At 43.3% G+C, this 19,259-nt stretch overlaps 2 protein-coding genes across 4 annotated transcripts in view; one reads left to right on the top strand and one right to left on the bottom strand.

Moving 5' to 3' along the window:
* Positions 1-3,899: 3,899 nt before the first annotated feature.
* On the top strand, positions 3,900-12,932 carry LOC123029828 (embryonic pepsinogen-like). The gene is made up of 9 exons (XM_044443171.1): positions 3,900-3,955; positions 5,270-5,426; positions 5,833-5,950; positions 6,538-6,656; positions 7,849-8,048; positions 8,463-8,576; positions 9,512-9,656; positions 10,223-10,321; positions 12,757-12,932. Exons 1-9 carry the CDS (start codon positions 3,900-3,902, stop codon positions 12,892-12,894), a joined length of 1,146 nt encoding a protein of 381 aa, XP_044299106.1. The 3' UTR covers positions 12,895-12,932.
* The window catches only part of ADGRE3 (adhesion G protein-coupled receptor E3), a 31,833-nt gene continuing 24,107 nt past the window's right edge, over positions 11,534-19,259 (bottom strand). For all 3 annotated transcript variants that reach the window (XM_044443142.1, XM_044443151.1, XM_044443159.1), the window contains 4 exons: positions 18,927-19,018; positions 17,437-17,605; positions 16,592-16,690; positions 11,534-14,872 (listed from right to left, as the gene is read on the bottom strand). In XM_044443142.1, the coding sequence (XP_044299077.1) occupies positions 14,789-14,872; positions 16,592-16,690; positions 17,437-17,605; positions 18,927-19,018 (444 nt within the window). In that variant the 3' untranslated portion in view covers positions 11,534-14,788. The remainder of the gene's footprint in view (positions 14,873-16,591; positions 16,691-17,436; positions 17,606-18,926; positions 19,019-19,259) is intronic.

Below are 19,259 nucleotides of genomic sequence, written 5' to 3'. Positions count from 1 at the left end.
GGTCCCACATTAAAGCAGGTTAAAACAACAAATACAACAATGCAACTCTAAGAACCAAAGTACTCAATGTATTAAGTAGATATAAGCCGATCCTCTCTTAAAAAAAATAAAATAAAATGACAGTGTAGCAATTCCACAAGCTTACTTTACATAAGAGCCCCTCATGCATGGATTGGAGAGGTTTAGACCTTCCCCACCACTCCAGCCACTTGCTTTCTAACACCCACTTGCAAGGGCTAAGAAGAAAGATGGACAGACAGACAGACTCACTCTCCATTCCGGGTGCCTCCTTCAAAGTGGGGGCTGATTTCAGAAAACGCTTGGTGGGGAGGAGGTTTAAACTTAACCGTTTATGCAAGTCATGGTTTTGATCTGGACTGTGGCCCCAGACACTTTCAGAGTAAATAGAAAAGAGAGGGTCAGGTGCATACTAGGCATTTAATGTATCTTGTCATTTGATCCTACGAAGTCTGGGAGAAGAGACATGTCTTTGCCTAGTGCTGAGAACAATCTGTGACAGTCTCACTTCCTAGAGGAAGTCATCATAACTCTGTGAAAGGCTTCAGGGTTCTTCCCAGGTTGCAAAATGCCCTTCTCAAAGGTAGTCTATGAGCCACCCTGGGGTGAGATTTCACAAAGGGGAGTATCTAAGTTATTTGGATACCAAACAATCTGCATGATTGGTCAGACAAAACAGAACTTTTTGCTAACACTGAGAGTGGTCACATTGCTGCTCATCTGGCACCTATTTTGTGATCATTTTGGCACCTGAGGACAACTTATTTTCTCAGTTGCCAACAAGACATTTCATGTTGCAATTTAATGCTTTGAGGCATTGTATGTTAATTCTTTACGGTTTGGAAGCTGCTCAGACGACATTGGTTTTGGGAAGCCTACATAAATATTATAAACAAATGCATAAAATCCAATATGGGTCAACAGAATTTGCACAACCACATTCCACATTAACTGAAGAAAGGAATTAATTTTATAGCACCAAAATATTGCCATTTCAGCTTGAGGAAGGTGTGATACCCCTACACCAGAAGATCGAATTCTAGGAGAATATGTGTCAATGTTATTTGAGAAATGAGAAGCAATGGCATATGTGGGGAGAAAGCTGCTCATAAATGTGCCAGTTTCTTTCCTGGAGTGCAAATAAAGCTTGCAGGTCCTCTGAGCCTGAATAGTACCTGGATCTGTGCAGAGTCAGGAAGACTCACACAAGCAAACAAAACCCCAGTACTATTATGATAGGACAGGATGGGTGAATATGTAGAAACTTTTGGGTTATTCTTAATAAGCAATAGAAGCACTCAAATGGCAGACAAAATTGAGAGGGGCAATGGCTGAGATGAGAGAAACAAACTTGAAGGCCACACTAACTTGTTGACTCATACTCAAACTCTTAGAAGCAGTGCATTGATCAAACCAAATTAAGGATGCTGTGCAGGAGATCTGCATAGTAGTTTCAGAGAGAAGTCATGAGAAACAATTGGCTCAGCCATCCCCTACCTGATATTTGCACAAGCTTCCATGGGTTAATTCTGTTTTTATAATATTATCAAATTTCCACTAACGGCCATTAACAACATCAATGTTCTACAGGTATTTTCATTTTAATAACATCTCAAAGATAGGGATAAGAGTACTATGCAGATAAGAAAGCGGAACATTTGTTTTAGACACATTGTGCCAGGAGACACCCACCAAGGGCATGCTGAACATTAGCCGTTTTTCCATTCATATTTCCCCTCCCTCCATTTCATATTCTTTGTAAATATGAAAAAAATAAGACTGTAATCAAAGCACATTAACTAGCAAGTCCGGGTTACTCTATGTGCTCAATGGATAAATAATAACTAAAGCAAAGGACAGAAACATCTGGCCATAAGCAGCTGTTGATCTGATGGGTGTTCGCTGTCTTCTGCAGCAGGACTTCCAGGCTGGGGCCCTCCGGTTGTGCTCAGCTGCAACTCTCACAATTGCCCAGCCCACACAGTGCACTCCAGTGTTGGGGAAGTGATGCATGGCACCAAATAGGACAACTCCTGATGTTACCAGAAAGTTCTGGATATGTTTTGTTTGGCCGGCTATGCAGATTACTTTGTATCAAAATAAATACCACCCTTGATAAAATCTCATCCTGGGGTAATGCTCAATACGATTTAAACCATGATGGAGGGGATTCGGTGTCCAGACTGAGGGTGTAATCCTATCCTATATAATATATAATGCAATCGAAACAGTAACAGTATCAAACAGAAAACCGAAAGCATTTTTGAGCGACCCATATAAGGTCCTGAAATGGCTGAATCATAAGGCTTTGGAGAGGGAGTAGTTGCTGGCACTCTGGGAAGCACTGCTCAGAGAGAGTTTGCTTCTTGAGCAAACCCTTGAAAAAAATGTTGTTGTCATCCCATGAATTCTAGGGACACTTACAAATGGGATTGTTTTGTTCTCCTCCGCCTACCATCCCATGACACAGATAATCTTGCAAAGGATTTTGATGAAATAAAAGCAAAGGGATCAAAGGGACCACTTTAATTTGCCTCTGGTAGCAGGAATTCTTTGGTAGACCTTCTCCAGAACTCATCTATATGTCCAGTGGACGCTTTCCATGGTTCACACTGCATAAGGCAAAAGAAGACAAATCCAAAGGTCTGTCTTCCACATGATGACTTGGAATCTGTATGCTCTTTCTACTAAACATCCTTCTCAGTCCAAGAGCCATCCTAATGAACTCACTGCTTCTTGGCTTGCTATGGGAACCCCTCTAATTCCCCCATGATGGGATGCATTTCTTTTCAAGCATTGCACAATTAGGCAAGTCACATCAAAAATAGAGTGTGGAGGAACTCATAGTATGGCAGTGTTGCTTTTGAACCCTTTCCCAACATTCTGAGCAGTATGAACCCAGGTAAGACCACTCCCACCCACCTTCTACTGCAGGGAAATGACAGGCAACCCAAATGCAAGCAAGGCAACCAGTATTACTATTGTCATTATTCTTCACATTTCTATACTGACCAATAGCCCAAAATCTCTGGGCAGTTTACAGAAGATTAAGCCATAAAAATACAGTCTAAAGCATAATACAAAAACTATTTAAATACGTCGGCTATTAATATAGGTATATAGATGAATGTGTGTTAGATGGACAGATGTGTTAGACTTTCTGTCCTCAAGCTGTTTGATGCCACAAAGCTGAACTTCTGGGGCTGGCATTAGACCATTTTGTGCTAAGGATGATTCCTCAAATTACTTGTGTGAGTGAAGGGAAAGAATGCAGGGAATGGGAAAATGTAAGTAACTTCTTAGAAAAAATGCAAAAGGAAAGGGTATAGAACAAGGCACAACTTTTCATGCATGGAATTACATGTAGGCCCAAAATGATCAACATGGCTGCTTGTAATTCAGCCAGACCATTCTGCAGCCTTGGGTTGTGATGTTGCACTGGGCAAGGGGATAGAACAACCCGTTTATGCATGTTTAATCAGAAGAAAGGTCTCCAACATGCAACATTCTCCAGCCAGCATGGGTAGCTGAGGAATACTGCAAGTTGTATGACTTTTTCTGCCAATATATGCATGAGATTGCACCCTTAAAAAGTTAGGATAAGACCCTCACTCGTCCCTCTGTTTCCACAGTAATGCATTCACTGGATTTATTGATATTTACAATATCGTATGATGAAGACATGCCTCAGGTAGGATTTCCAAGTGTTTGCAAACAAAGTGAGTCATCAGTTGCTTCGTTTTCTGACTTTCAGGAATGGTCAGGACTTTGTTTATTAATAGATGGTCACCTTCAGGTAAAGGTGGGTGTTTCTGCAGCAGGTATAAAAGCCCTGAGAATGCATAGAACATGCACCAGAGTAGCCTCTGTTGAATGGCAGGATGAAGTGCCTTGCGGTCCTCCTCAGCATTGTCACCCTCTCTGAATGTTTGATTAAGTAAGTTAAAATTTTGTTGCTCCTCTTTGCTTCCCTGGCACCTACAATTCCTAATTATGTTACCAAGCAGTAGAAGAGAGCCTGTGAACTGGTATTTTCAGAGCTAAAATTCTATTCAAACTATACACAAGCACACGACATTGATCTTTAAAGCACTGATTACATGGAGAGACAAAAGATACCTTAAAAATTTGTTAGGAAGAATTCATTTTATATCAATCAGTTTTTAAATGCTTTTACGTCTATAGCACTTACCTCCCCATTCCTTCTTTCAACTATTTTATAATGGTTTTATTATGCTATTCTTGCTGCTGGGTTTATTGTTGGTTATATTTTATTGTTGGCTATATTCTCTCTCTGTTTCCTATTAACTGAATGTTATGTGGTTTTAGATGTTATGTTTTTTTAAATTTTATTATGATTATATTATGTTGCAGTTTCTGTTTTCCTGTGAGTCACCCAGAAAGCTTTTGGGCTATGGGGTGGACTACAAATACAATAAACTAACTAACTAACTTAACTTCTTGAGGGCTGAAGCAGATAAACTTACAACTCCATCTTCAGTGCAATCTGGTGGAGGATTGTGGGTTAAATTAATCTTTCTTGATGCTGAAGTACTCTTTGATAAAGCTGAGTGGGGCTGATCTCTCAATCCAATGCATATTTAGGTGAAAAAAGCCCTACACGTCCCAGTATTCCTCAGCTAGGCATGCAGGCTGGGAAATACTGGAAGTTATAGGACCTTTTCTGTCTAAAAATGCCTAGAACTGTGCCCCAAATGCCTTAATTTTGGAGGAACTTAGATCTAGCAGCTAATAAAGGGGGCAGAGTGATGTCATGGAGGATGCAAACCTACTTGCGACTCCCCAGACTCAGAAGTTATGCACATCTGATGCAAGGCAAAGGGTGCAGTGGCGGTGATCTTGTCCACTAATATGCCGTGCATCCAGCATTTTATCTGGAAGGCTTTTTGGCCTTCTATGGGGAGGGAAGATGGCCTCTGTGCCAACTGGAATAAGCATGACTCCATGGTTCCAGCCTCCCTGCTCTTCAGAATGCCCAGTTGCCCCTCTCTGAGGCCCAGCTGTGACCTGGGCAGTGGGGAGCTAGTGACATTCTTTCAAGGCCAGCCGCAAGGGGTAGAGCAGCAGCTCTGCTTTCCAAGTCCTGGGTGCAAGATTGCATCTCCGATCTGGGACGCCTGAGATCTCCTAGATGATGTTGGTGGGCACAAAATGATCATGAAATTATCACATTTGCAAGAGCAGGGGGTGAAAAAAACCAAATTTAGCCATCTTGGTTTTTCTGTATCAGTTTTCCATTACAGAGAGGGAAAAGTCTGAGAGACATTCTCCAGGAGGAGAATTTGCTGGAAGGTCTTCTTCGGAAACACCATTATGACATTGGCAGCAAATATCATTTGCCTAATGCTGCTCAGTTTGCTGATGAACCACTTATGAACTACTTAGATGTAAGTTGGTGCTTTATTCCTATTGACTTCCAGTACCACAAAATTACTTTACTGATTTCTTGAGATGAGTGCTGTGTTTGAGCAAGCTTCACTCTGCAAGAAATTGTATTTATTTACCATGCATTAATGTTTGTGTAGAGTGAGGAATCATGACAGATCTAGTGCTTTATTTCCCATATATGACTTACCTTTTAATACACACGCCTTTACTTTCCACCGTTTATTAATGCTCTACACATTTGGATGATAACCTTTCTGTAAATAATAATAATAATAATAATAATAATAATAATAATAATAATATGGATGGGAGTAGTCATTTCCACATATTCTTTTTTTTTATTCTTTCAGTTTTGTAGCACTCAGATTTATTATAGTTAGCAGATGTGCTTTTATGAATTAACAGGCACAATACTATGGAACAATCTACATTGGAACCCCACCACAGAAGTTCACTGTTGTGTTTGACACTGGATCATCGAATCTCTGGGTACCCTCTATCTACTGCCAAAGTCAGGCATGTCGTAAGTAACCAATTGATTGAAAGTAGTTCAAGCATCTCCAATCTTTGTTCTCATTGGCAAGGAAAATTAGAGATGAACTACAGGATATGGGCCTGGCTGGGACCACGATTCTGTTTACTAAGCGTCCATTGAACACAGTGGGTATTAATTATGAAAATAAATGATGATAAAATTAGACTAAGGAGCTGCAATCCTACATCCATTTACCAGGAACCAGACTCTACTGAATGCAACAAAACTGGGATCTGCAGTACAAATCATGCAGATCCAGGTTTGTGAAATCCAATTCCATTTTTGCACAGGATAATTTTTAGGAATAGGTACCCAAGAGGTATTATTAAAGTGAATTTGGTTCTATGAATGTTTAAATGATGTGATCCCCCCCACCCTGCAAAAAACAGGGATTCCTTTTATGTTAGGTAAAATGGTAGCAAAGTAATACTATCTATCAGGTTTATCTTTCCCAATTGTCTTACAGTTTAAATTATTACAGGAGTTTTCTTCCACTACTAAATTTATATTGAAGCCTGAAGCATAGTTGCTATCTACCACTGACCAATTGCATCCTGTTTCTTTTCAACTTTTAGAAAACCATAATAAGTTCAACCCGACTCAGTCTTCTACCTACCAGGGCACACAACAGAGTATATCAATTTACTATGGCACAGGAAACATGGAAGGCATCTTAGGATACGATACTGTGTTGGTAAGCCATTTGTGGGATGCATGTAGGACAAAAGAAGCAAAAAAGGGGTGCTTCCACACAGCAGCTTGCAAATAATTCCAATCAAATGAGCTGTGCAGCCATTCTGTCTCCCGCCCCCTGCTCCGGATCCTTAATGTATTCTTTGGTGTGCGTTAAGAAGAAAAGATGGAAGAAGCAGTGGACAAATGGAAGGAAAGCTGTGGGAAAACATATCATATGACACTTAAAACTCAGCACTGTGCAGCTAAATCCTTGTTTGGAAGCACCAGTGTTGAAGGCAGCTTTCTATTGTGGGTGTCTTTGAGGTCAACCGTGTGTGTAGCAGGCATGTTAGGCTTTTGAAGGAGAAAATCACCTTGACTCCACACCCAGTTTTCATCAGGTCAAGAGAGATTTAACTCTTGTCTCCGCCACTGCAATCCAAAAACCACCTTCCTCTGCAGCTGGCCTGCACAGTGGGTATGGGAAGCTCCCTTTGGCACCAAGGGAAACCTGTTTTGAATGGTAACTACTGCCTGCCCTCTTCACATGATGCAGTTCCAATGAAGATCAGGAGCCTTTTTATCTAGGATTAAATAAAACGGCAGGAACCCTGTTACAGCTGCTAGTTGCCCCTCAGTGAATGATAGCTGCATTATACAAAGTAGCATATTCTGCATTTTTCTTCTTGCAAGCAACTCAAGGAGGTGTACAAGTTTCTCCTCTTCTCCTATTTATCCTCACAACAGCCCTGTGAGGTAAAACAGTGACTGGCCCAAAGTCACCCAGTGAGCTTCATGGCTAAGTAGGGCATAGAAGCCAGATTTCCTGAGTCCCAGTTTAACATGGTAACCACTCTACCACACAGTATGGGTTGAGTGTGGGTTGGTGTTGAATGGAGGGTTCTTGTCGAAATGTGACTTATGATGTTGTCTGTAGCCAGCTGTGCTATGGAGCCATGGCATGTTAATTACAAATAACCCATGAAGAGAACCCATGGGTCATTCCTGGGTTGTAAACTGCGGGTTGTTCACCATGGTTTGCTAACTAAGCCAGGATAATACAATAACCCAGCTTTTGCAGCAACCTATGGTTCAATAACAGCCCACACTCAGCCCTTGTCTGAACTCAGGCATTGTGCCACCGTTAAAATTGTGTTCTGTGATTTACTAGCTTGTTATAGAAGTAAAGAGATATTTTGTGTCTGTCCTAGGTGTCTGGTCTTGCTGATACCAATCAACCATTTGCCTTGAGCACTCGTGAGCCTGGGCTCATCTTCGTATATGCTAAGTTTGACGGGATCTTGGGCTTAGGCTACCCCACCATTGCTGAAGACGATGCAACCCCCGTCTTTGATAACTTGGTGAATGAAGGCCTAGTGCAGCACAACTTATTTTCTGTCTATCTCAGCAGGTAAATAGCATTTAGCTCGACTGGTAACACTATTTGTTGAGTGTGTTGGAGGAAAATGCCCCTGTGATTACTTTTCATGCTGACTGCTGCTTTGTTCGCTACATCTTGTACAATGAGCAGCTAAAATCCAATTTTCTTGGAAAGATGGCTGCTGAGTCCACATTGGCCAGACCTCTGCCATAAGCAGGAAACACGAAATGTGTAGCAAAAAGGGCCAAAGAGACTCTCCGAGATTGCCTAAGGGGCTGAGCCCTGATCCAAGGTGACAAATTATAAATCCATGGTTTAAACTTTATTTTAATGGGGAAATTTTGATATATGCGTGAGTATGATGCACTCACTTTTTAATGTGCAGTTCAACTTCATATTGAAATGTATAGCTTGTAAACGATGCATCAAATATTCACATTTCAGAAATCCAACTGGGAGCATGATCACTTTTGGTGGAATTGATCACCGTTATTATACTGGTACTATTAATTGGATACCTGTCACTCAGCAAGGTTACTGGCAGATTGCAATGGACAGGTAAGTAAGAATTATTACTTGTATTTTGTCTTAGCTTTCGGAGTGTGTTGGTTTTTGTTCGGTACCATACAATGAAGCTGGAAAGTTTTACCAAGGATGCAATCCTACGTCTGCTGGACAGAGTCTACATTCAGAGCCTGCACTGGCCGTGGCTGCCAGGTTGCAGTAGTGACCTTGGAGATGCGCTGTGGGGGGCATGCTTGGTGAAGAGGAGGGCAGGGGAGCAGACAGGTGCGGCACCACCAGCCAATGCGGTACCCTGGCTGAGCTTCAGCCTCGTCTCCTCATTCTGCAAAAATGGCCATGTACATGCTTTGCAGGGCAGGGAAAGCATGGAGACAACCTTTGCCTCGCCATAGGTTGCCCATGAACCTCTGAGTTCAGAAGGTTACTGGTAGCCACACTGGCTTGCACTGCAAGCACCTTTAAGGGTTGCTAGCTGAGAAGATGAGCAGTAAGACGAAAGGAAGAGATGGAGAGTAATAAAGCACAAATCCAAAATGACAGTTTCCTGCATGGTTTTCAGCTGGTGATGGCTGGGTAAAACGCCTATCTCTTTAGTGCTATCTTTAGTCTATGGCAGGGAAGGGTCCTAGCTCAGTCTTGGGACACCGGTGTTGCAAACAGAGGTCCTAAGTTCAATCCTTGACATCTTCTGGCAGGGCTAGAAGAACTCTCATCTGAAATGGTCAGTGACGGTGATACTGTGCTTGGTGGATGAATGGTCTGTCTCTATGTAAGGCAGTTTCCTAAGTTCATGCCCTGAAGAACTTGCGATCTGTAACTTCTACAGGATCTACTGCTGAGAACATAACCAGCCACAAGGCCCAGGATGGGGCTGGATGGCCTCTTATGGGGCAGGGTTGTGATAGCTCACTAAGCTGCATTTTTTGCTTCAAGAACAAACACGAATCTCATGACTTCCAATTTCTCAGCGTTTTAGTGGACGGTCAGGAGATAGCCTGCTCTGGGGGCTGTCAAGCAATTGTTGACACTGGTACCTCCCTCTTGGCTGTCCCCGGCTCTGCCATATACAGAATCCAAAACGCCATTGGAGCTACAGCAGGGCAGTATGGTCAGGTAAGAAGAAATCTGTTACTCTTTGCCATGGTCTTCCCAAGTCATCTTGGTGCCTTGTCTACATGCCACTTTAAGTCCTGATAAAGGCTGAGGTTGCAAATGCATGCAATATAAACTGGTTAGGGTTAGGGTTAGTCTCTGTTATTTCTTTGCGTACTGCAGCCCAAATTCAGGCTTCATATTTTTCCATGATCCTGTGCATATATGAGGGGTCTTCAAAGTTTCCACACTTTTATATTTTATAAATGTATTTTCTACATTTTTTGCTGGTGGTATTAAAAAATTGGTATGATGCTGGGGAAAATGCATCACAAAGGAAGGTAACTATGTAGAACAGTGATGCAATTTGTTTTTGAAATTCCTAATAGAGTTTAAAAAGTGCGGAAACTCTTTGAAGAACCCTTGTGTATGTGTGTGCGTGTACGTGTGCACACACACTCTCTCTTGTGGGACAGATTTGTTAAGGCGACAATTCTGCTCTCTTCAGATTGCCTAGTCACAAAAGTGCAGGATTATCTCCTTTATGATAAAAGCAACCCAAACATGCTCTTCCTTATCTCCTCTAGTATACAATCAACTGCAATAACCTTCCCTATATGCCTGATGTGGTGTTTGTGATCAATGGAATCCAGTATCCTCTGAAACCAAAGGCATACACACGCCAGGTACGTAATGGATGTGGAACGGACTTACTACCTGGGTGCAGGCTCACAAGGGCATTGGGCAGATCAGGAGTGCAGCTTTTTTATGAATGGATGGGCTGACACACAGATACTCTTTGGGCAGTAATCACATTTCATACTCAGGCAGGGTCACAGGAGTTGTGTTGATACCTGCCCGCTGTCTAAAAAAAGGTCAACCCACATTCAGATGACGCTGCTCTTATGGGGGAGCAATTAGTCCTCCACTGAAAAGAGAAGCACGATCATTTGGTGCATCTCTGGCCACAGGTGACTGTGTCTGTACAGAGAGGGCAGCACTTTGCCCTGGCACGATGGAAGAACCGGAGTACCTGCCCTGGAAAGTTCATCTTGCACACCTTCTGTCAGGGAGCTCCAACCTGAGGCTAAGCTACACAGGCAAATTTTGGGCCTTGTGGGTGTTTGCCTGGCTTTTCAGAGAAGGCAGAATGAGGAAGCAGAACATGTTTGCCTCTCCTCAGTTCCTTTTTGTAGGGATGGCAAAATCTACAGAGGGTTACAAAAGCTCGCGCTCTGCCTCTTCCTCCTAGCACCCCGGAAGTGCCCGTGGCACACACGGCCCCTTGGCCATCCCGGTTGCAGTGGCTTCTCTCACTCATGGCTTCTCTGCTGGAGGAACTTATTGTGTCCTTGTGATCATTCACTCACATAAGTTTTTGGTTCCTTTCCACAGCATGGTCATCCTTTAGGTTTTTCCAGCCATTTTTCCAGCTTCGTTTTGCTTTACAGCAAGGAAAGTCAGCTATTAACTTTCAAATGCTAAACAAATTGGCGTGAGGCATGTGTCATAATCTGCTATACTGTAGCAATACCCTGTGGTTAGATAAGGCTATTTAGAAAGGCAGAGAAAGACAAGGCTGCTTCCTTCCTCCCTCAGGGGAAATGGAAAATGAAACCTCGCTATAGCAGTAGGTTAAATGCCTCATGTAGAAAATTGTAGAGTGTTTAAAGTCAGAATGCTAGCCTGAAGCAGACTCCCCTCATATGGTGTCCTCCAGTTGTGGAAGATTTTCATCAGTGGCCATGCTAGCTGGGGATGATGGGAATTGCAGCCCAGTGAATCTAGAGGGCACTGCCTTATAAAAAGACTATGCTAATAACCTAGGTGTAAGCAGAACATTTTTTATTTATTTATTAGAACATTTCTATGCCGCCCCTTGCCGAAGCCTCGGGGCGGCTTACAACACAATAACCGTTTTTGTGTGTATTCAATGGGTTAAAATGAAGTAGGAAGCCTGGTTGCTTTGGACTATTCTGCCCCCATCAGCCCTGCTTCCTGGCCATGCTGGCCAGGACACTTCTATGCATTCATTTATCTTTTATCCTGCCCAACAGGCAAGTTTCTGTGGGCAGTTGACATCAGTTCAGAAACTGGGCCATAATGCAGTATAACCGCCATAACATTTTTCATAATACAAATTTCAAAAAACAGTTCAAAATTGTAAAACAGTGTTAGTGAATCAGATTTACTATAGAATAGTCCTGTTAAAAATATTAGGCATTGATACTTGATCGAGCCATGAGATAGCTTCTCCTCTGTTAGGGCTTCTCTTGGTTGAGTGGGTGCGTAAAACCCACCTTCCAGTGACAGACTCAAGTCTTCTCATAGGTTCTATATGTCCCACTTTCCCCCAAAAATAACTTAAAGCAGTTTATAATTGTTAAACATCAAAGAACATACACATATGATAACAGCACTGAGATAACAAGCCCAACATTCCACTGAATCGCAAGAACTGTACAGAGTGAACAGCTCAGAAAGGGAGCAGCATTAGAGAAAACCAACAGTCTCAGGCTTCTTATCGGCCCCATTTTCACCCTATGCCTAAAAACATGCCATGTCAGAACCTGTCTGACCTTACCAGGCCTCTCATAATACCAAGCAGACCACAGACTGTCACATCCCATTCGTATTGATGCTTCTTTAAGGCAGGGATAGTGGATCTTTGGCTCTCCAGGGGTTACTGGACTACAACTCCCATAATCCCTGATCACTGGTCTGAAAATGATGGGAGTTTGCACACAACAACACCTGGAGGACCCCAGCTTCCCCACCCCTACTTTAAAGAAAGCAAGTATTTGCAAGCAACTGGAGAAGAGCACATCGACAAGGAAAAACGTATGTTTCAAAAAGTATGGCAAGGAGGGAATACCAGGAGATAATTCAGTGGGGAGAAGCAATGCAATGGAAAACAGGAGCATTTTTAAAATAATTGAGTCTAAGCATTTTACCTCTTTCTTAACTTTTGTGCCCTCCCCTTCTTCAAGGACTACCTTTCCCCTCTTTGGTGTTTGAATGTTATGGTACCCTATGCATTTTTAGCAGAATGGATTTCTTGGGTGATGCATATGTAGAATCACCCACATCTGATGATGGCTGTCTTTTTCTTTCCCTCTAGCTGGGCTCAGGACATTGTAGTAGTGGCTTCCAAGTCACTGGTGGGAGCCTCTGGATCCTGGGAGATGTGTTCATAAGAGAATACTACAGCATTTTTGACAGGGCAAACAACCGAGTTGGACTGGCAAAGGCAATCTAGAATAACCGTGCCTTTAAGTAGCAGCAAATACAGCAATTGCTCATCTAATCAATGTACTTAAATTGCATGTTAACCTCATAGCAATGTATATGAGCAAAGTATACCATGTTGACTCTTGGTCTGATGTCTTTGAGGACAATCTGCACTTGGTAGCATTATTGTAATGTATCTGATCTGAACATGATTGATTTCACATTTGTGCAACTAAACAACTAAAGCAACTAAATAATAGGTCCCCAAGCTACGTTGTTTGTCTTTATTCATGTGTGAAAGCCTATAGTCCATGCGGGTGTTACTGGGGTGCCAATTCCTAGTGCAGTGTAGAGGCAGGAAGGGAAAATAAGATCCAGCAAAGTCCAAAAGCTCACTCTCAGATATATTGCAGTTTTAAGGTATGAAAAAGTGAGATTTGCTTTGATTTCCTCCTTTTAAAAGTCCACAGCAGCTACTCAACAGGCAACAAAAGAGAGTTAGACTGTACCTTAGGCAATCTGGTGCCTCCAGATGTGTTGGACTAAATCCTCCATTATCCCCACCATTGCGGCACTGGAGGCAGTGGGAGCTGTGGTTGTGAAAGGCTGATAGAAGGCCAAGATGCTTTTACTGTACCATGATATTCTGCCTTGACTAGGAAGTGGAAGGGAATAGGACTGTGTTCCTAAGACTCATTCTGTTTCCCTGTAGTGAAAGGTATTTTCTCCCCATGTCCCCATTCTGCGAAACTGAACATTTTCATTATTCAAGGGCCAGTTTGCACACCTTTGTAGTAGGCTAGGATGTGAGTTGGGCCTCCACCCTTGCTGCCTGTGGCTTGTGCTGAAAAAACTTTGCAATTGCTTTGGCATATGCTTGCACAAATGGTGTGCTTGTCATTGGACCCCTCATCTTTCTGCCCCTTAACACGTGAGCCCCAAATTTATATATCACAGAAATACAGTGGTGATGGTGTTGCTGGTGGTAGCAGCTAAGTATTATGATTATTTTGTACATTTCAACTGATTCCTATCCATTGGCTTGGCTAGCCTTAAAACAACCCTGTAAGGTCAGGCAGTGTGATTTGAAAAGTCTGTAGTCAGCTGGTACTCATGGTGATCCATTTGTACAAATTAAGGATGAAAGGCTGGAATTGCCACGCAATGCCTTTTCCTTCGTACCCAGCCTGGAAGCATCCTAAGCTGCTGTTTTATTGATAACTCAGCAGTCTCGAGGTTCATCACAGTCTCGTGCCTTGTCCATTCCATGTCAACAGGCAGCCAGTCAACTTGCTGGTTAAATTTGGTGAGTAATTGCAGCTGCTGCCGCTTGATAGGCAAAATCCTGTCTTCTGTGCCAGCACAGATGGGTACAGAAAGAGAGTAGGAATTTGCTGGCCTCAGAAGACTCAGCTGAGATGTGCATCTACAGGTGGACAATGGGTCAATGCTAGCTAAAGCTAGATACTGCTTGCCAAAACGCTGTTGTACAGACAGGACTAAAGGCTGCCCTAAAGGCAAAAGGAAGCGAGAACAAAGCCATGTGTCAACTCCTCTGGATCTGTTAAGCCCGTGTCCACTGTGTTCTTCACAGCACATTGTCTGTGCTGTTAAAATGAATGTGCAGGGGCATTGAAGAGCTATTCTGTGTTGGTTTTCGATTCCAGAGAGAAGGCACCAAAATCAAGAGATGCTATTGAACAGAAGGCACTTGAAAAGCATGTCTGTTTTTTAAGTTATGGTACTTTGAAGTACAGAGTACCATAATGTGATGTCCCAGAACTGATAAAAGCTCCACATCCAAAAGAGTAGGAAAGTAACCAGCCGGCGGTGGAGAGGATGGCCAGAATAGGAAAGTTGAAGATGTCCAAAGTATAATTCTGTTAAGTCTGGATAAAGGCGAAAGAGATGAATGGTGGACGCTAATCAGGAGGCAAGCCAGATGTTGATTCTTCCCTCCATGTCACTGTCCCCTGTGTCATTAAACCAGGAGCTTGCTCATTTTTCTGGAAAAGAAAAAAAAAAGATGTGCTCCTTAATGCTGGAGCATAACAGCACAATCCAATCAAGATGCCTGTAGCTTCCAAACCTGATCCTGTGCAGAGCTGGAGGAGTGGCAGAAGCAGAGTTCACCTCCCCAGTCCTCCCAGTCTGCAGCTTTGGTAGGCAGTTGTTTAGCCATTTCACTGGCAGTTTTGGAACAGGAGGGAAGGAGACTACAGAGGATGCAGGACAGGCCACATCATGGCCTCTGCATTCTCCTTTCTTCTCCCTTTTACCCCCTCTGCAAGGTCAAATCCTTAACCTAGGAGAGACCTGGCGTCGTTTCTGCACTGGCTGTAATGGGTTCAAAGGACAAATTGCCAGCTCTGTGGGCAGCCTCAGGTCTTGACTCTGACAAGCCAAGCTATGCCATGATGCACTAGATGCAGTCCAGGGCCATAGGATCACTCTCTCAGCCACACATGGGATTGCGTTTCAGTAGGGAAGTCAGTCTGGCTTTCATATCAAATGTTATCAGGAAGCCTCACCATTCGAAAGCTAGTTAAAAGCTGAAACAAGCTAGTTTATGGAAAAACTCTGGTTGGGAGGAGACGCAGCTCAATAACATCCATAAAGACCTACAAATCTAATTTAAAAAGAAACATTTTGGAACCACACCGGCTTCCCTTTGCAAATAAAGCAGAACTTCTCTTGGAACAATGCCTCTCTAAAAGGCATTTAAAGGAGATATAGAATGGGAGCCTAAAACACATTCATTGTGGAAACAGTCTGCTCGGGTGGTGAACTCTGGCCCGACTGAGGGTACAGTAATGCAAGGAACTATCACACAAGGGGCAATTGTGCATGTAACGCAAGTCGCACTAGTATGCAACACAGCGCCATTTTCCACCTGTGTGAATCTACATGTGTTTCCCATACACTGTATGTGCAGTGTGTGTGTGCATGCAGTGAAAACCTTTGGTTAGGTTTTGGGTTAGAGTTTGGAAAGAGCCAAGAGCCATGTGCAGCTCTCGGGGCCCGCAAGTCAGCTGGAGAGGGCGACTAAGCTAAATGCTCACAAAGAAGACAGTGCCAATTGCTCCTGGGCAGCCTTCCTGGACACACAGGAATGCTCTGTGGCTGACAAGTGGATGGAAAACTTCAGCTTAGGGTTAGAATCAGGAAACCTTGGCTCCCCCTGCAAGTCCATGGGCCTTGAAGTTTCCAAGGTGGGGCAGGCAAAGCGAACTGTCCAAACAAAGGATCACAACTGATGCAGTACCAGTAGTGTTCTGTCATAGACTGGTTTCATGGGGAAGGGGATGCACCGGCTAGCTGGAGTTATTTGTGCTAGTGCACACAATTAAGTTAGTGGTGGTGCTTCATTAGATTCTGGTATTGCAGTTCCTTGTGCTCCTTCAGCTGTACTAGAAAGGTGACCTAGAAAGCTGGAATTCAGTCCTGGGGTTGAGGGGAAGGTAGTGCCTCCGCACTGCTCCTTCTAGCCATGACCTCAGGATGGCCCAGCCCCAGCTATCACCTCATCTTTACCATCTGTGAAGAGACAGCGATAGCATTATGAGGGTTGAAAGTGCCACAGGGACAAATCCGCCGCCTGAAATGTGGCCTAGGCAGGTTTCTCCCAAGCAATTCTGGACTGCAAGAATATTAGTGTCTGAGAAAGGCCGGGTACCCATCTCATGGCAGGTTTGATAAACTCTTGGGACATGCGACTGTCTTACCACGGGGTTGCTGATGGAGGTGGTAGTCATAGTAACCTCAGAAACAGGAGTCTCTTTATCTTTGCTACAAGAAATCCAGTGCCAGTATGTCTCTCTCACCTGAAGAAGCAAAATGTACAGGCATGAGTAAGAACTTGCTCATCTGCGCCAATGTAAAGACAGTTGCCTCTTTCATCTCCTCACATGTTTCTGTAGGACATGGTAGTACCCTTTCTCTTGTCTCCTTTTTATTTCTCTGTGCCACCCCCCTCTGCACTTTGTCCTGTTCACTCTTCCTTTGACTAACACCCTATTCATTTCTTTTCTCCCTGTTCTTCTAATTACATGCAGAATGTCTGTCAGATTTTGATCGATGGCTTTCCCTCTTCCTTTCTTCCCAATTTCCTATCCTTATTCTTGAATGTTTCAGGATTCACAAGGATGAGCATGAAACTCCCACCTCTCGCTGCTTTCATTGATACCCCTCCTCATTGTGCCCCAGATTTCTGAGTCAGCCTTGTGCCGCTGTGGAGGTGCAGTCTGTGGACCAAGAAGTAAGGAGGGGAAGAGTGATCCACTGATTGTTGGGTGCACCATGGGTTGTTTGCACAACCACCAAGCTACTTGGCTTATTGCCAAGAAGGGTTTGTTTGATAATTGTGCACACACTGCCAGAGTGCTTCTCTGAGGTGATGATATGACTGGTGTGTCAGAGGGGAGGCACGGATCCTCTCTTGGTCAGGGTTCCACAGAATCCTGAAAGATCAACTATGTGCTGCATCAGGATTTATCTCATCACTCATCACACCACATTATATTTGATGCAGCTTGCTCTGCATGCCGCTTTCACTCGTTCAAGACATCACCTTTTTGTTGAGCAAGCAGTGCACCAGGAAGATGAAGAATCCTTGCACGCTGTTGAAGATGGTGAACAGGTATGCCATGACAACAGCCGCTGTGCCAAACTGAAAGAGGCCCAGGAACCAGGTCATGCCCAGGATGAAGACATGGGCGATGGCCTTAAATGTCAGCAACCTACAACAGAGAAAGGCAACAAGTGTTGGAATCAACAGGAAAGGGCAGTGGTAGGAAGACAGCATCTGAGATTGGCCTCTCCTTCTCTGTGACTGTCTTCAGACTTATACCATCTAGGTAGCACTGCAGTGGAAAAGGAAAAGGCATTTTCCTTTGTCTTCAGAAATAATAGTGCATTTTCACAATTCTAAACCCCCCCACAAAAAGTGTCTTTTAAAAACCGAAGGTAAACTGAAGACTCACAACATCAGCCTAAGAACTCATAAACTATTAAGTAGGGAATAATGAACAAATAATATATTCTTTGTGTAGAAAAGCTCTGTATGTCCTGGCTCAGTTTTTATGGAAGGGGGCCAGAAGCTACACTAGACTGGAGACAAGACATACTGTCTAATTGAAATGGTTATCACTGATTCTTGACATTGACCAAAAAAGAGGAGGAGGAGGAGGAGCCACCGGCTCTGGGGAAAAATGTAGCAGAAGCACATTAAATATTCAGTTCTGTGCTTTTATTTATTATTTATTTATATATTAGGTGCATATACCACTTTTCTCTTATCACAAACTCAAAGCGGCTTACATCATTCTCCTCCTCCTGCTCTCAAGTTCATTTTGTAAGCCGCCCCGAGGCTTCGGCGAATGGGGCAGCATAAAAATGTTTTAATAAATAAATAAATAAATAAATTTGCATAACAATAGCCCTGTGAGGTAGGTTGGGCTGAGAGTCTGTGACTGATCCAAAGTCACCCAGGTGGCTCCATAGCTGAGCAGGGACTAGAACTGTGATCACCTGGGTCCCAGTCCTGTACTCTTAACCACTATACCACACTTGACTTCCCTGCAGTCACTTGGGAGTTTCCCCACTACTGGGACTGTACTCCTAATGGGCAGTAAGCCACTCTTTGGTGGAAGTCCTTCCTCCAAAAATGACTGCTGTTTAGGATTACTCTGTGAATTAGGGGAAAGTGTATGTGTTCACAACTTCGTATTACTATTATGATCCAAAGCTAAGCTCTGTCACTCAAAGAAATGGATCCATCTGAGCAATCTGCATGCCTATGTTACCTTGAGCAGCAGAGGCAGTGTGCCAGCTGCTCTAGAACATGACAGGGTGCTGCTGCCATCATGCGCAGCTTGTGGGTTTCCTGCGAGCATCTAGTTGGTCACTGTGCAAACAGAAAGCTGGACCAGAGGGGCTTTCATTCTGACCCAGAATGGCTCATCCAAGGTTCTTAGGCTGGTGGCTACACTCAATTTTTACATCACTAGTGTCCAGTGGATGCCAAGATCTATACACATCTTGCTTTGTTGCTGGTCTTACCTGGTATTCTTGATAGCAGTAACATCTGAATTGAGAGATGCAATTTTCTTATGCAGATTCTTCAGAATAAGGGTGTAAAGCACTAAGTTGATCTGGTCAAGAAAATAATAACTTGAGAAATGAGTTTTTAAAAAACACTTAATGGGATGTAGAGCAAGTGTTGTGAGCTAGGATTCCTCCTTCACATACTCAACACCACAGACCTTTCTTGCAAAACATTCTATATTGACCACAGCATTTTCAGAAGCACAAACATCCAGAATGAATCTCTGAGCATGCACAGAGCTGTTTGTTGAACTCAGTCTAATATTCACTTTCAGGGACTCTCCTTAT

The sequence above is a fragment of the Varanus komodoensis genome, unplaced genomic scaffold, assembly GCF_004798865.1.
Source record: "Varanus komodoensis strain SLA01 unplaced genomic scaffold, ASM479886v1 scaffold1, whole genome shotgun sequence".
Classification (NCBI taxonomy): domain Eukaryota; kingdom Metazoa; phylum Chordata; class Lepidosauria; order Squamata; family Varanidae; genus Varanus; species Varanus komodoensis.
This window is presented reverse-complemented; position numbering and strand designations above follow the sequence as displayed.

What these genes read in the sequence shown, in the direction of transcription:
- LOC123029828 (XM_044443171.1), top strand. Translation starts at nt 3,900, where the DNA reads ATGAAGTGCCTTGCGGTCCTCCTCAGCATTGTCACCCTCTCTGAATGT. An exon ending in CACTTATGAACTACTTAGAT is followed by an intron (nt 5,427 to 5,832) that starts GTAAGTTGGTGC and finishes ATGAATTAACAG; the next exon opens with GCACAATACTATGGAACAAT. An exon ending in TAGGATACGATACTGTGTTG is followed by an intron (nt 6,657 to 7,848) that starts GTAAGCCATTTG and finishes TGTCTGTCCTAG; the next exon opens with GTGTCTGGTCTTGCTGATAC.